The 17,274-nt window shown below is 38.9% G+C and overlaps 1 protein-coding gene across 1 annotated transcript in view; it reads right to left on the reverse strand.

The window, feature by feature from the left end:
• Positions 1 to 470: 470 nt before the first annotated feature.
• Positions 471 to 17,274, reverse strand: part of THBS4 (thrombospondin 4) — a 52,917-nt gene continuing 36,113 nt past the window's right edge. Inside the window, exons 11-22 of the mRNA XM_003759415.3 lie at positions 16,439 to 16,543; positions 15,725 to 15,832; positions 15,356 to 15,515; positions 13,117 to 13,235; positions 12,161 to 12,213; positions 8,710 to 8,903; positions 7,194 to 7,372; positions 5,637 to 5,685; positions 5,315 to 5,511; positions 3,324 to 3,496; positions 1,570 to 1,709; positions 471 to 697 (exon numbers count right to left, since the gene is read on the reverse strand). Coding sequence (XP_003759463.1) covers positions 636 to 697; positions 1,570 to 1,709; positions 3,324 to 3,496; positions 5,315 to 5,511; positions 5,637 to 5,685; positions 7,194 to 7,372; positions 8,710 to 8,903; positions 12,161 to 12,213; positions 13,117 to 13,235; positions 15,356 to 15,515; positions 15,725 to 15,832; positions 16,439 to 16,543 — 1,539 coding nt within the window. The 3' untranslated portion in view covers positions 471 to 635. The remainder of the gene's footprint in view (positions 698 to 1,569; positions 1,710 to 3,323; positions 3,497 to 5,314; positions 5,512 to 5,636; positions 5,686 to 7,193; positions 7,373 to 8,709; positions 8,904 to 12,160; positions 12,214 to 13,116; positions 13,236 to 15,355; positions 15,516 to 15,724; positions 15,833 to 16,438; positions 16,544 to 17,274) is intronic.

Here is a 17,274-nt window from a genome sequence, read left to right on the forward strand (position 1 = left end):
ATAAGGATCTGATCTGTGATTTAGATCTTAGATATCACACTCTGCTCAGTCTGTCCAACAGAGTCAATTTGTTTAAAAAAAAAAAATATATATATATATAAGGAGGGGGGTCTAGGTGGCCCAGTGGATGGAGCAGTGGGCTTGGAATCAGGAAAGCTTATCTTCATTAGTTCAAATCTGGTCTCAGACATTTACTAGCTGTGTAACCCTGGGCAAGTCAATTCACTGTTTGCCTCAGTTTCCTCATTTTTCAAATGAATTGGAGAAGAAAGTGACAAACAATGCTAGCATCTTTGCCAAGAAAATCCCAAATGGGGTTATGAAAAGATAGACACAATTAAACAACTCAACACAATGAAAGGAGAAACCACTGAGATTTGAACTTAGATTCCTAGATTCAAAGTCCAAAGTACTAGTCAGAGCACCATAAAATAGCTGAGCAGCTCCTAAATTATGTCTGGGTCACAAGATGTTTAGAGATGACTTAATCTCCTTTTTATTGTCACATTCATAAGAAAAGTCTTGACATATTTGCAGCAGTGAGAAAAAGCTGTGACAGGCACTGAGATATGTAAAGTTTAAAAATATATTGCTTTAGTCTTTAAAAAAAGAAATTGTAGTTTGTTCTCTCTCACTCAATTATCTATACGATCAAAATTCTGAGTCTGAAATTCTTGAAAGTCTTCGGGGATGGTATCTGCAGGAAGAAAATAAATGGAAGGTTATTGGGGCTCCTACAATTCTGTCACTAGAACGCTTGAGGGAATCTGTAGAGATCACCGTTGAGCATATGGAGAGGGAGCTAAGCCATTTCTGCAATTAATTGTTACTTTAAGGCATATCATGAATTGCTCAGGCAGGTTTCCTTCACCTCTCTGGGTTTCAGTTTTTTTATTTTTAAAATGAGGCAGTTGAAATGATGCTCTATGATCCCTTCCTGTTCTCTAGTTATTAGACTATTAGCAACTAGATAGGTTTTAGTTGACATAGGAAGAGGAAGAAGAAGGTGAGACTGAAAATTAATCATATGAGACTAAGAGCCAAGATCCATATATCCTCAAATCTAAATATGATTGAATTCTTCATTAGTTCTTGGGCTAAAGAAGTCTTATCAAGATGCCCATTGGTTCTCAAAGCTACCTGAGGCCCCTTTGGGATTCCTGATATCCTTTCAGGGGGTCTGTGAGGTTAAACTTATTTTCTTAATAATACTAGATTTCTAATATGGTAAATATTAATAGATTTAATCCATATATACAAAAGTTCTTTGGGGAAGTGGTCCTTAAAAATTTAAGAATTCAACGGGGTCCTGACTAAAATATGTTTGAGAACAATTGTCATACCTAACAAAATCTTAGATGAAATCCATTCATTTTCATGGGCCTTAATTTCCTCATCAGTAAAATGTGAAAAGTGAGATTAAGATTTGCTTCCCTTACAATGGGGTTGTGAGATTACTGTGAATTTGCATTAAGTGAATATTTTGAGCTTGCTGGAGGAAGGTACAGTATAAAAATAAGTCAAGGGTCACTTGGGATAAGAAAAAAAATAATTTGGTAATAAATTTACCATTGCAGCGGTATTTGAGATTGGACCAGATGATGTTCTCTTGAGAGAAGCAGAAGACTCCCAGTCTTCCTCCACGCATGGTAGTGTCAATGGTTACTCCTGAGTCAGCCACAAGCTCAGAGCCTTCAAAGAAACGAACCCTGCAGAGAATAGAGTCATTAGGATCTTTCAGGAGGTTCCAGAAGTGGGGAAGAGTAGCTCTGACCTCTGACCAACAATGGGATGCTGGCAGACACAAAAACAGTTATGGGCAGGGAATTATGGAAACAAATTTGGAAGGGGCTTGCCACCTGAGGCTAGCATCTCTCATCCCTGCAATGGTCTCCCTCCAGATTTCCAGTCTTTCATAGTTCTTTTCCAGGCTCAGGTCAAAAGGCATTTCCTTCAAGTCAGGTCATTCAAGAGACCCTTCAAGAGATCATTCTTGACTTACTGAATGATTAATGGTTTGCCCCTACCTTCCTCTACCCCATCCCTGTGTATTTATTTTATGTATATCTTATATTTTCTAGGGTACATAATGGATGAGGTCCTGGGGAATCAAATTAAATAATTTGAATCCTCACTCAGATATTTAGTAGCTGTATGATTTTGATGGATTATTGTGACGATCACATGAAATAATACATGTAAAGTATTTTAAAGATTTTAAAGTACTACATCAGTGTTAACTATTATTATTATTATATACATTTTGTATTTCTTTGATACAATATAAGCTTCTTGAGGGTAGGGAGGGGTTGGTTCACTGTTGTATTTGTATCCCTTGCATCTATCAGATGCCTGACACATAGCAGATGCTTAATGAATGTTTCCCTACCAAAATGAATGGCTTTGATCACTTCATTTGATGATTGATCAATCAATCAATCAATAAGCATTCATTAACTACACTGAAGCAGGTGGACCGTCAGTCCACACTTAACCCCAGTCTGCCATCTAGCACCATCTTACTTTTAATTATTTTGGTTAATTAGGTGCTAAACTCATTGTTTTTATGTTGTTGAAGGAGAGAGATGGTTTCAGTATCCTATAAATTTGATACCTTGGGACAAAGCTCCGGTTATAGCATTGCCCTAGTTATAGTACTGGGACCAGTGCTTTCAATTGCCATGGTTTGGCTATGGGTTCAGGACATTGGAGAAATAGGAAGACATATAAATTTCAAAAAATAAGGTCCTCTACCATCTTCTCTTGATATAAAATCTTGTGTTGTGTTTATCTATATGATATAATTATAAAATGATGATGGAATCACTTGTTATCCTATAAATATTGTCTAGGGTCTTCTATTTTCTCATGCCCTTTTTAACAATATTGTAGAAATATTATCTCAAGTCCAAAACACCAAGACTAGGATCAACCGAGAAGTTTAACCCGTACCCATATTGGCCTAAGATTCAGAGTGCAGGGTCTGAGTAGAGACTAGCAGAACTTCCCATTTGTTTCTTAGAAGCTTGTGTGAGAACTCATAACGTCACAACTAATTTGGATATGGACAGACTCTGAGAAAGGAAGATACTGGAAGTGCATAAGAGCATCTCAACTTACTTTTAATTGCACAAACATTTATTAAACACCTACTATGTGCAAGGAACTTGTTAGATACTGGGATATAAAGACATATCCCACAATAGTCTCTACCCTCAAGGAGCTTACATTCTACCAGAAGGCATTTGAAGACAAGGAAGAGAAAGCCAGATACTGGAATTACAGCCCTCTCTCCAAAAGCTTCCTATGGTTCTTCTTCCTACCTGATGTAGCCAACCTGGGGCCGGTGCTGCAGGAACCATCGGTAGGACACCTTGTCTTTCCAGCCGACATTTCTAGAGTCTTTCCACAGCAGCCTCACCTGGTCACTGGTGTCCCCAGTGTGCCACAGGGAGTTCCTGAGGTGTTCCCCTGGTCCTGTCTTTGACTTGACGGCCTGATTATAGACATAATAAAGTTACAAGATAGAAGACCATGGCATACTTTCTCATTTTCACTTGAGTCCTGAGTAAGGAGATGGACATAGGCTTAAGGAGTCAAGTTTATAATCAAACTACTTTGTTATTTAGAAAACAACAAAACATATATATACACACACACTCCCCCCCCCCCCCCCCCCAACTCAAGCTACATAAATACTATTTGTGCCATATAGTGGATAGAGAGGCTTTAGCCTTAGAGTCAGGAAAATCTGACTAATTCATAATCTCATTCATACTAGTCTAAACAAGTCATTCAATCTCTCCTAAGACCATAAGCTCTGGAGGAGAAGGAGTTGTTGAGTTGCATCAGTGGAGGGAGTTTCCATACTGGGAGTTCTATGATATCAATGAAATCATAGAAAGGAGAGAAAAAAAATTTAAATGCTGTTTTGTCTCAGTTTGTTCCAGTCCTTTTGCTATAAACATTGGGCAATTCTAATCTATCCCACTGGGAAAGTGAGAGGGTGCCGTGGCTAGAGCACCAGGCTTGGAGGCAGAAAGACCCAAGTTCAAATTCAGCCTCAGGCACTTCCTAGCTATATCACTTCACCTTGTTTGCCTAAGTTTCCACAATCTGTAAAAATAATAGCACCTATTTTCTAGAGTTGTTGTGAGGCTAAATGAGATTATAATTATAAAGCATTTAGCCCATAGTAATCAATATAAAGATATTAGCTAATATCATTCCATTACATTCTTCTCTGACTATTAATCACACACATAATGAACTAAGGATCTTATGATAAAAAAACTTGGTTAAATGGCAGCAGTGTCACTTTGTTTATATTTATTTTCATACCTGTTTGTTCCCTCTGTAGAGTGGAAGCCCCTTGAGAGCATAGGCTGTTTTTGCTTTTGTCTTTCTAGCCCTAGTACATAGTATGGTGGTAGCACGCAGGAGGTACTTAATAAAATGCCTAATGAATAACTTAATTGAATGGCAGGTGATCTGGAAATCTTTTGAATTGATGCTAAATGAGTTCAATTCAATTTAATCAGTAATTATTTAATAATTACTTAGTACAAAAGTATTTTACTAACAAGAACTAGCAATACAAAAGACTAATACAATACAGACAGTTCTCACTTTACCTTACATGGACTGGTTCTCTATTTAAAATGATTTTTCCAATATGAATTTACCCAGGGAAGGAGACTGGTACATAATGGAAGGACACATTGGAGGCCCCAGACAATCCATCTGGGGTTCTGGCCAGAATAGAGAAGAACAGGTTGGGGGAGACACCTGAGACTGGACATAAACCCAGAGAAGATGGGTGACATATGGGGCTGCAGTTGGATTAAGGACAGACATGAGTGCAGTGGGACAAAGGTTTCCTTTTTCTATGGAGAAGGTCTTAAGCCAAGACTCATTTCCTTTGTAGAGGTAGTGATCTTTCCACATCCAGGTTCATCTGATTTCACTTTTTTTTAGGATTATTTTGCATGGAGGGTAAGAGACCATGAGTGCAGGAGCTGAGAGAGACATAATACTGAACAGTAAAGTTAACATAGATTTTCCTTCCCCCAGAATATGGATTTTTTTCAGAATTATTCATGCAAAGTCAAATTTGCAATGCTAATTTATAAAAAGCCAGAACTGTCTGTACAATTCTTTTTACTTAAGGTACTCCTAATCTAGGAGAGGAAAGGCATGTACACAAATAACTGTGGAAAGAAGGGGACGGGCCAAGTGTGTGTGTCTGGTGAGAGGACAAGAGGTCCAGGTCCAGATTCCCAGCCTGGGGAGGGGGTTGGGTGGGGGGTGGTACCTTGAGCTGAATGCCTGGCTCTGCTACAGCCCGGAATGGCGTGGCTTGCCAATAGGTCTGTTCTGTCTGCTTCCACATGACCACATAGAAGCTGGAGCTATCTTGGTAACCGAAGATAAAGCCAGCATAATCGTCATCTGTTTGAGTATTCACATGGAAGGTGCCTTCAAAGTCAACGCCATTGAAAGCTGTGTACCCTGAAGAGAGAAGAAACGTGGTTTTAGGAAAGGCTTGAGAGGAGAAGGGAAAATACAAATGTCTACTCAAGTGTCATTAGGGGACTTTACTAGAGCACCTGGTGACCACTGCCCCCCAGACTTACCAACTGCCAGGCCAGGGTCGCTGTTCATCGTCTGCACAATTTCCATGCCCTGCAAAGGAAGAGTCAGCTAGTTGAAAGGAATCCTAGAATTGGTGGAACGAGTTCATGGTTGTTGAATTGGCACATTGAGATTTAAACACTATCTGCCATTGAGCTCATCCATAAAATCAGTTCAATAATCTCATTAAGGACTCTGCTTTACCTCAAAGAGAATGGCTAATAACATGTAAAAATTTCATACAAAAAGCATTAAGGATTCCGCAGGACTACTGATAAAGAAAGCTGCCCACCTCCTGCAAAAAGATAGATGATGGATTAATATGCAGAAGGAGATATGTTTTTGGACATGGTCAGATAGGGAATTTATTTTGATTGACTATATATATTAATTTCAAGGATTTTGGTTTTTTAATTTTTTTTCACATGGGGGAGAATTAGGAAAAATGTTTGCTCATTGAAAAAATAAATTTTTATTTAAAAAACAATAAAAATGTGCATTTTTGGGGGGATCCAGACTTGTTGTTTCAATGGTGCAGATGGGAATGAGAAAAATACATGAACAAAAATAAACACACATACACATATGTAAATGTATGCACACATATGTATGATGTATGTACACACATGCACATATGTGTATGTTTATACACACATATAAATCTGTGATTGCTCAATTAAAGAAGTGGGTGGGGACAAGGAAATATTAAATGACTTGCCAAGGTCTCAGCCAATATGGGACAGATGTGAGAGACACTGCAAAGACAAAACAAAAATATGCTGGCCTTCAAACAGTTTATATGCACTCTACATGTATGTGTGTTCTTGGAGAAGGGCAGTTTACAACACAAAGTATAAGGAAAATTGAGGAGAGGGAAGAGCCCTAACAAATAGCAAGGGGCATTATGTATGCTGCGGCACTGAATTGAACCTTGTTATATCAGAGGTGAGAAGAGAGCTCTTTCTAGGCATAGGGGAGTGAGTGTGGCCCATGTGAAGGCATGATGGGAGATAGGAAATAGAAAACAGTTTGGAAAGGAGCTAGAAAACCCCAAAAGGAGTTAAAAAAGTTGGACGTGGCTGAAACTGACTGAACAACAACCACCACAACAAAGATAGAAGTTAAATTATTTGCTAATAATATTTGCTAATTTCAGATAATTTGCTAATAATTTCAGATTATTCAGATAATTCAGACACTAATAAGTGTCTGAAATAATATTTAAATTCCTATTTTCCTGGTCCAGTGCTCTACCTACTTAGCTATTTGCAGGTAGAAAAGTGGAAAACTATTGTGTGACTGGGCATTTTACTCCACCTCTCTGTTTTTCATCTTATTTATTTGTTCATTGGGAAGATCCTGCCATTTAAAATTTTGTTTTTGTTTTTTTTTTGGAGGAGGGGGAGAATCATAATTGCAGTAACATTAATAATAGTAAGAGTGGACACCTCCTACCATGGAAACATAACTTAAGTCAAAGTAGTAAATACTCTTAGAGGAGAGAGACAAGTATGACTTATGTGCATCATACTCTCTCAGTAAATGAAACACAAACTCACCTGGTTCAGAACCACCCAGTTAGGATCAATCTGGGCATCACCTTCAGGGTCCAGGACAACAGTCTGATAGGCTCTGAAATCTGTCAGAGTGACCTCGGCGTTCTCAGGGCAGACATCAATTCGGTCAATGACCTGATCTTGGTCAAAGTCTGCTTCACAGATGTCCCCGACACCATCACCTGGATGCATCAGGAGAATAGGATAAAGGTGACACTAGTACCCACGTGTCTTTCCCAGATAGGGATAAAGATTAAGTTAGGCAAAAAGAACAGAAAGCCCTTCCTAAAACTCTATTGTACTGTATCCAAAAAAACTGTTCAGACCAAGGACAAGTCCTTCAGCAGGAACTGTCCCAGGTGGCAGGTGGCCCCCCCAGTGAGGAATTAGCTATTTTAGCTCTTGGAACAGAGATGGGGATCATGGGGAGATTCAGCTAAACATTCATGACTCATTCTTTATTCAGGGTTTTCCTCAAACTGGAAAGGAGGAAACACAAGTATGACATCTTGCAACCTTAGCTGGTATATCTCAAAGTTTCTTGGGGCCATATTTCCTCTCCCCATTCACTCTTTAGCTTGGGTTTGGGATCTTCTCAACAGAGAAGATGACAGAGTTCTTCGTGAACTCTCTTTGAGGCTGTCATCTCTGATGTCCTCAAGGACTTTACTGTCAACCCTGCCCCATCTTCACTTCTACCCTCATCTCCCTCCATCAAAATCTTGCAATTACCAAACATTTTTTCCCTTTGTGGATGCTTCACACAATATTCTGTTCAAGTTTTTTTTTTCCTGCACACTATAGTCTGGACTCTGGATTCTTCTCTCCTCTTTTTACTGACCTTTGTGGCTCAATTCATAAAGAGTCAAATGCAGGTCACAACAATACTGAGAAATAAATTTAGGTATGAAAGCAGCATATCTGAGATGAAAAAGCTACGACCACTTTGGACTGGGTATCCTTGGAAGAGTGAGCACGCTATTTTGAACAATAGAAAAAATTATAAAGTAGGTGACTATTGAGTAGACAATTAGACTACAGTGGAATACCTTTGCTCTAAAACAGACAACAAAGATGAGAAATTCCTAGAAATAGGGGGAAAATGGATAAAGATTAGGAAGAACCTGATATAAGAAGTAAGAATTTGGAGAATAATATATATAGTGATCAAAAAAGAAAAAATGAAATTAAGGCTATAATGGATGCTGTCTATTGTAATTACCAATCCTGGCTCTGGAGAAAAAACAAGGAAATGTCCCACTGTCCTTTGTTAGTTTGGGGCAGGGATTATAGGTGAAAGCTTATGCCATCAAATGTGGTTGGTTTGGCTTAAATATTATTTCTTTGTTAGAATCCAAGGCTCACTGAGTGTTGTAGATTGGTTTGTGTTTAAAAAATTATATTGATGGTATCAATGAGACTTCATTTTGAAAAACAAAGCGATGTGCTGAGGTGTGATTGTGCCCCTATGTCTGGGTATTTCCTTATGTCATAGTGGCTGTGGGTTCTGTTGTCTTACGGTTGACATCTTCCTGGGTTGGGTTGGGGACCAGTCTGCAGTTATCAGGTCCTGGAGGGATGACGTCTGGGATTCCATCATTGTCATCATCATCATCACATTCATCCCCCAGCCCATCCTTATCTGTGTCCAGCTGGGAACTATTAATGACGGTGGGGCAGTTATCAGTGCTGTCCTGGTGTCCGTCTCCATCACTGCAGGGAGAGATGACAGGGATGGAGGGGAAGAGAATAAACCTTTTTGGCCACTTGTGCCTCAACTTCCTGACTTGTTTTGAACATGTTATCTTGAGAATGTTCTCTCAGGGAGGGGTTGAAGGCCAACTGTCAGGGCTGAAAAAGTGATATGACAGAGATTTTTGGCATTTGCCTTTTTCACCCATTAAGACAAAAACTTCTTTTTTACTAGGATATAAATCACTGTTATTTCCTTTTTGGAATCTCTACTTCTTGCCTTGAAAAAAGATCCTAGAAATATCATTTTAAAACTAAGAGAGATCTGAGAGGCTGTATAATCCAAACATCTCATTTTACCAATGAAAAAAACAGGCTCAGAGAGATTAAGGAGCTTGTAGAAGGTTACACATATATTTAAATGGCAGAATTTAAACATATATTCCCTCTGTGCCTTTGGACTCTTCAAAGCCACTCGTATCACTCTTATTTTTGTTACCAGACTTTTATTAGCAGCATTTTTTGAATGTATGCACAGTCAAGAAAAAACACTGGATTCAGAATCAGATTCTCGGGGAAGGAAGCTCTGCTATTGACAATCTATTTTGATTTTGGTAAGCCTCAGTGTCCACAGTAAAATTAGTCCATCAGACTATATGTGCTAGGAGTCGGTGTTGTACAGTGGAGAAAGCTCTCACTGCTTCTGCAGGCAGCTTGCATTCAGATACTGCCTTGGTGACCTTGAATAAACCAATTTGCTTCCTTCAGCTTAAGTTCCCTCATCTACAGAGTGAGAGCTTTCAACTAGATGACCGCTAAGTTCTTGGCCAGCTCTGGAAATCAGCTTCTACATGTCCATACTGCAATTCTAGCTTTGATTTTATGCTAGACTGAGAGAAGATAAGATCTTTGGCATAATGGAAAGAGTGCTGGAACTGAGGTCAGGAAAACCTGAATTCAAATTTGTCCCCCAGTTGTGTGATTCTGGGCAAGTCATTTAACCTCTATCTGCCTCAATTTTCTCATTTGTAAAATGAGTTGATAATAATAGCACTTACTTTCCAGGGTTATTTTGAGAATCAAATTAGATAACATAATCAAAGCACTTTGCAAACTTAAAAGTGTTTTATATGTATGTATAACTAATGTAATATATAAATATAGGTATATTTTATAGGTATATGTATATATACATGTACATATATATTATATATACACATATGCATATATATGTATACAAGTAAATTATATACACAGACATATATTATATACATATATGCATATATTAGCTATGTATCCAATAGGAATTAGGAGAGGAATATTATGGGGAGAAAAATGACAAGGTGAATGACGACCCTGTGCCCTCCAAGGTCACTTTAATTCTGAAGAGGCAGATATGGGTTAGCCCTGGTCTAAAGAATTTCTTCTTAATTGCACATATTTAACATCTATCAGATTGCTTGTTATCTTGGAGAGGGGGAAGGAGAGAGGGGAAGAAAAATTTGCAATACAAGGTTCTGTAAAGGTGAATGTTGAAAAGTGTGTTTGTAGATATTTGGAAAAATAAAATACTATTAATAAAAAAAGAATTTCTTCTTTCCAAGGATTGATTCCCAGGTTTCAGGTCCACAGCAAAATAAGTCTGAGCTTCCTCTTTCATTAAAGAAATCATAAAATTGACCTTATATTCTAGGGAGTTTCCCCAACTGGGCCTGATCTGAGACAGCTACTCCCCATTTTGTTCCTATATTTCTACCTTGATTCTAAACCAACCTCCAGTGGTAGAGGAAAGGCAGGGGAGGAGAGGGAGGCAAGGAGCCACTAAAACCAAGATGAAGCTGCCAGCTCCACTTAGTGGGTGAGGAGCAGATACATTGATCTGGAGAAGGGAAAACCATTTTAAATAAGCATAAAAACATATAGCCTAAGAGATGGAATTTCCTGTCCTGAAGTTGTTTTTAAAAAATCATTAGGTTAGGCTATTTCTATTGGCAACCCTTCTATATCTTTGAATGGTTTTATGCAAAAATAAGGGATTTAATTTTTTCCAGGTTTGGGGATTTGTTGGAATTAGAGTATAACTGGATGTGTCACATTCACAATGCTCAGAGGCTAGTGCAAAAAAAAAATGCTTTAGGAATTCAGAAAATAAATGACTTGATAGTTTGCAGTAGCTAATGATGGTAATTTATTTTATATATTTCTTTATGTCTGACAAAGTGTATTCCTTCCACAGTTATAGTGCAAGCTGTTCTAAAAATGATAGTTTTTGATAAAAGGTTTTCTGGCCATCAACCCTGACCCTAATCAACCTGAGTCTCCTGTGTGGTCCCAGAAAGGGAGACAGGGCGGCTCCATTTATGAGTCTCTCTCACTGATTGCCCTTCTTCACTGGGTAGACTCAATGGGAGTAAAGAATGACACACAAATGCAGAATGCTATTATGGTCTGGCAGGGAATGTAGGGAATTTACTCTCTCTCTTGTTTCCTTACTGGCTTCTGAAAAGATTTCCCAAGGAGGTAGAAAGGCTAGGACTAGTTAAATGATTTTAAATTCCTCTAGGGAAGAGACTGTGATATTTCTGTCTTTATTTTTCTTTCTCTGCCTCTCTTTCTGCTCCCCTCCCCTGCATCTCTCTTCTCCCTCTATCTTTGTCTTTCTTTCTCTCTGAATCTGTTTATCTCCTGGTCTATCTCTGTCTCTGAATCTGTCTGTATCTCTGTCTTTCTCCGTATCTTCAAGTCCTGCCTCCCTCCCTCCCTCCTTTTTTGTTCCCTTTCATCTGTCTCCCACTTCCCACCGCCTTCTCTCTTCCTCCTCCCTTTTCTCTCTTCCTCCTTGTTTCTCGCGCTCCCCTACCCCATCCCTTTCCTTTTCTTCCTTTCCTCAGTCAAAAAAAAAAGCACCTCCTCATCAAATCCCTTTAATGAAATCCTGAGGTTAATGAAACAGCAAATCAGACGCATTCTGCACTGTTTATGGTACACTGAGATTTTCCCTGAGCAAAGAAAACCGTCTCTAAATTTCTGCACTAGCATTTCTTCTGTTCACCTGGTTTATGGCACATCATGACAGGAGCCAAGCTTGCCTCAGAATTTTTAGGGCTGCTTATGAGGCATACATAGATACTGACTTTGAGCTGAGTCCAGTCTCATTGCCAGGTCCCTGCCGCCAGGAAGGATCTCAAAGCTGGTTGGTAGGAGAAGGCTTGGAAAGTTAATCTATTCTTCCTGATTTTTCATTTCAGCTATTCTTCTAGCTGGGAGGTGTACTGTACCTGTCCTGATTGGTGTCACAGGAGTCCCCGACCAGGTCATTATCTATATCAGACTGCAAATAAAACAAAACACTGTTAGCAAAACCAGGGGTATTCCATCAAGACTGTTCCCCCAGATCCACGCCTGGCCCGGGATTAAGTTTGGGGAATGATAATATCCGGAATTGATACTCTGTAAAACTGCAAAAGGACAATGCCATATTGGTGTAGACACATTGTTGGATTTTTAAAAAAATCTTTTAAAATATCAAGCTATGTGGTTGGGCTACCCACACACCAGATGAGCTAATTATAAAAGGGCTGAGAGGTATCTGGGTGGCTGGGGGTGCTGAGGAACCAGCTACCAGCCCTGGCAAGGGAGGAGAGGGCCAATAGACTTTTTGTATTTTGGAAGGGATCCAAGGTGATGAGTCAATGTTCGCCTATGGCTCCCTCCTTTCAAAGCTTTAAAAATAAAATGCTGCATCGTCCCAAATTATCTAGTCAAAGAGGAGGAGTGAAAAGAGAAACTTAACAAGTAAGCCATGATGGTGCTTAATCAGAAAGATCCAAGTGTGGGATCTGCTGGGGAGGAAAGGAACCTGGAGAGGTGGAGGGGGGCTGTATGTGTGAAATTTTGCATCTTATTTTCTTTCCATCCAAAGGGATTCTGGTTGAGGAGTAGGAAGGTCACTTTCTTGAATGAATAGACCATTTACAGCCTTCCTCTTAGGGAGAGAGTAATAAGGAAAAATCCCAGAAGGATGCAGAGCTAGCTAGCCCACTTTTCCTCCTTTGAAACATATATGTTTCATTGGTCAGAGTCTCCAGGAAATCGATGAAGGGAACAGTGTCAAATGCACTCTTGGGTTTTTTCTTTGATGCTGATCCAAAATGAATCTCTGTACAGAGAAGTTACACATAGAATCCTGGATTCCCTACAACTGTTCACACTCAGGCATTGGCATCCTACCGACCTGGTTAGGGTTGCTGACATCAGGGCAGCTGTCACAGGCATCCCCGACACCATCATTATCTTTGTCCCTTTGGTCCCGGTTGGGAACTTTTTGGCAGTTGTCTAAAATGTTCTTAATTCCTGGAAAAAGAAAGTCTCTGTGTATTAGCAGGAATTACCTTAGGGTTTCATAGGTCACCACTAGAGCAGAAAGAAACCCTGGGGGTGATCTAGCCCAACCCCTTTATCTTACAGCTGGAGAAACTGTGGCCAGAAGAAATTATGTAACTTGCCAAAAGTCACAGAAAGAAAGGGGCAAAGCTAGGATTCAAACCTAGGTTCTCTGGCCACTGTCCCACAATGCTTTTTGGTACTTTATAAACTACTAAAGAGGTATGTCATATGACGATGACATTTAGATCTCACATTGAAAATTCCAGGGTTTAAGGTTTCTGTAAGTGTTCTTATGAGGTTATCTAGGACTACTTAAGGATCTAAAGGATTCTGGGCTTTGAACAACTTTTTCTAGATTATGTGATGCTGTATTCTTGGGGAATAAAGAGCAGACTATATTATACATAATAATTTTTACATTAATGATTTACATTCTAGGCTTGTAATAAAAAAATTATTCAGGGGCAGATTACTTCCTCCACTGCTCATGAAAATGGGCTATGTAGAAGAATGTCCACAAATGAGAGGTCCATGCTATAATATTAATATATTCTATAATATTTCCTTTCTATAATATTAATATAATTTATCCTTCATTGGTATTTACAAAACATTTTTCTCTCCAATAACCTTAGGAGCTGGGCGACAGAAATGTTATGATCCTATCATTACAATGGCAAAAGCCAAGGACAGAGGTCACTGGCTTGCCTAATATCACAGGTGATAGGTGGTGGACTTGGGACTGCTCCTCAGCCTTTGATTACAAACCAAAGGCTCTTTCTAATATACTCTATCGCATCTCTATGTGGCTTCCAGGGCACCTGAAAGTTGCCTAATTGTCTTCTGAGGTAGTTTAAACTCAGATATTGCATTAACATTATGACCCCATTTTTGCCCAAGGAACTTAATGTTAAGCCTTTTTCTTTAGCTCCTTGAGATAAATACCTACCTTATTTATTTTATACATCAGTATAGAAGGTCAATACCATCTGTTGACAAATGCTTGGAACATTTCTTACAGTATCTCAAGGATATAAATACAATGAAGGGTTTTAAATAGAAGGATATAATATGAAGTTTCCTTCTTTAAAAGCATAATAAAATAATAGGATTATTGGATGTCAAAGGGCTACTTTCTACATGAAAAATTTCCTGATTTCACCAGCTCTTAGCATCTTCCCTCCCACCAACAAATTATTTTGTACCTACTTTGTCTCTGGACAGTTAGGTGGTGCAGTGAATATAGTTCTAGGTATGGAGTTAGGAAGACACATCTTGAATTCAAATCTGGCTTCAGACACTTACTAGTTGTGTAATCCTGGGAAAATCACTTAACCCTGTTTACCTCAATTTACTTATCTGAAAACGAGCTGGAAAAGGAAATAGAAAACCACTCTAGTGTCTTTGTCAAGAAAACCCCAAATAGGATTATGAAGACTTGGAAACAAATGAACAACAACCTATAAACTTGTCATAGACCCAAAAAGGGTTCATGAAGAGTTGGACATAACTAATCATCACTCTCCAATCTCCATCACTCTCACAATCACCAATAACAACACTTTGTCTCTATTTTGTAGAAGCTTATATATGTATACAAATATTGAATATATATATATATGAATATTGTCTCCCCTGGTTAGATTGTAAGCTCCTTGAAAGTAGGGCTTATTTTATTTGTGTCTTTATTTTTGTAAGAGCTAGCAGATAGTAGGCTTTTAATAAATGATTGTTATTATTGATTGATATATGACCCTACTGAGGCATAATAATAATTGCTAGCATTTACAAAGTGCTTAAAGATTTATAAATTGCTTTACAAATATTATCTCATTTTATGCTCACAACAATCCTGAAAGATAGGTACTGTTATTACCCTCATTTTTACAGATGAAGAAACTGAGCTGGAGGGTAAGAGATTTACTAAGCGTTACATAGCTAGTAAATGTCTGAGGTTGTATGTGAACTCAGGATTTTCTGTCCCCGGGGTCAGAGTTCTATCTACTGTTCCACCTAACTGCCAGTAGGGGCTCTAAAAGCAATAATATGTATAAGGTAAAATCAAGGAACAGATAAGAATAACTAACCATCTCCATCCATGTCATCATCACAGGCGTCTCCTTTTCCATCCCCATCAGTGTCTTTCTGGTCATTATTTAAGACAGTTCGACAGTTATCACAAGCATCTCCAAAGATATCTTGGTCACTGTTTCTCTGGTCAACATTGTGAGTCAGGACACAGTTATCCTAAAAAAAAATCAAATGCAAATCTTCTTGGCCTTGTTATATGTATTGGGACTTTCTGAATGTCACAAAAGGTATTTTTATATCATGAACACTCTAACTCGAGTTGCAGTTCTATGTATGAATCTTCCAAAATACTGCTATAAAACTGCCATCTCTCCATCGCTATTGGGTACTTGCAAACATGCATTCCCCTGGAAGAAAACTCTCACCTGTTCATTGTTGATTCCATCGCCATCAGCATCTTCATCACAAGCATCTCCAATGCCATCTCTATCTGCATCTTCTTGACCAGAGTTTGGTACATATTTACAGTTATCCTAAACAGAGAAACATGGTCTAAAATTACACCGAAGATCAAAACTGTCAGTGGTTCTAGCACTTGGGTCAAATCATACCTGAGGCATTGAAAACTAAGTTTTTAAAGACAAATATAGCCCACAAGGAAGAGGGAGGACCACAAGACTTGGACCTCAGGATCGAAGATCCCGTATGTGAAGAGACTTTAGGAAATCCAGACCCCATTGCTGAGAAAGTCACCTCAAAGAAAGTAATCAGGGTAGGATGTCATTGCAAAGGAGCTTGCTTTGGGTTGTAAAGTGCCCTATGATATCCCTATGCTGATAAAAATCACAGGCCCAGTTAAAAAAAAATATTTCTAACTATGTGCTAATACTTTCTGCTTGCTATAGGAGTTCACATGTATCAGCGCCTTGAGGCAAATTGCACTAGCTGTTTGACATCAGTCTGAAGGACAGACATAATGTCTATGGAACTTTGTTATTAATGGCACATTTGCTTCATTCAAGATGGATTTCTCTGGGGGAGTATGAGGGACAGGAAGGCTCTGTTGAGATCCTTCCTACCCAAAACATGTTTTTGGTTGTGTGAAAGCCACAGGTATTTTTCCCTCCCATCTTTCTTACCTTTTTGCAATTTCTTCCAGAGCACGGCAGTTCCTCATCGGGGTAACTATCAATGTCAATGTCCTTTCCACAGATAAATCCATCACCAGCCCAACCAACACCACACTGTGAAGAGAAACTCCATTAGGGATGGAAGGCTGAGTCAGGCACTGATGCTTGGTGCCAGTTGGCAAACATTTCAGCTCCTGGTTAACCCAACCCTGAAACACGAGGAATCCAAACAGCTTTACTGTGTGGGCTTCTCACTCCATTCCTGACTGCTCTTCTAACAGCCCTCCTCTGGGCCTTAAGTCAGTGATCCTTAGAAAGGAACAATCATTTACACTGACTTTTACCAGAGGTAAAACCTTCTGAAGCCCAAGTACTGCCTCAGTTTCTTACATTTAGTATCAAGTAAACAAGCAACAAGCATTTAAAATTTTTAAAACATTATTTTCTTTTCCAAATACAAGTAAAAATAGTTTCCAACATTTGTTTTTGTTAGACTTCGTGTTCTGAAATTTTCTTCCTCTCTCCCTTACTTCCTCCTCCCCAACACAGAGAGTAATCTGATATAGGTTAAATATGTGCAAATTTTTTTTTTTTTTTGGCTGAAGCAATTGGGGTTAAGTGACTTGCCCAGGGTCACACAGCTAGGAAGTGTTAAGTGTCTGAGGCCAGATTTGAACTCAGGTCCTCCTGACTTCAGGGTTGGTGTTCTAACCACTGTACCACCTAACTGCCCTCCTGTGCAATTCTTTTAAACATATTTCCATATTTGTCACATTGTGTAAGAAAAATCAGACCAAAAAGGAAAAAAAAAACCTATAAGAAAGAAAAACAAACAAATAAAAAGT

The sequence above is a fragment of the Sarcophilus harrisii genome, chromosome 1 (genome assembly GCF_902635505.1).
Source record: "Sarcophilus harrisii chromosome 1, mSarHar1.11, whole genome shotgun sequence".
NCBI lineage: Eukaryota > Metazoa > Chordata > Mammalia > Dasyuromorphia > Dasyuridae > Sarcophilus > Sarcophilus harrisii.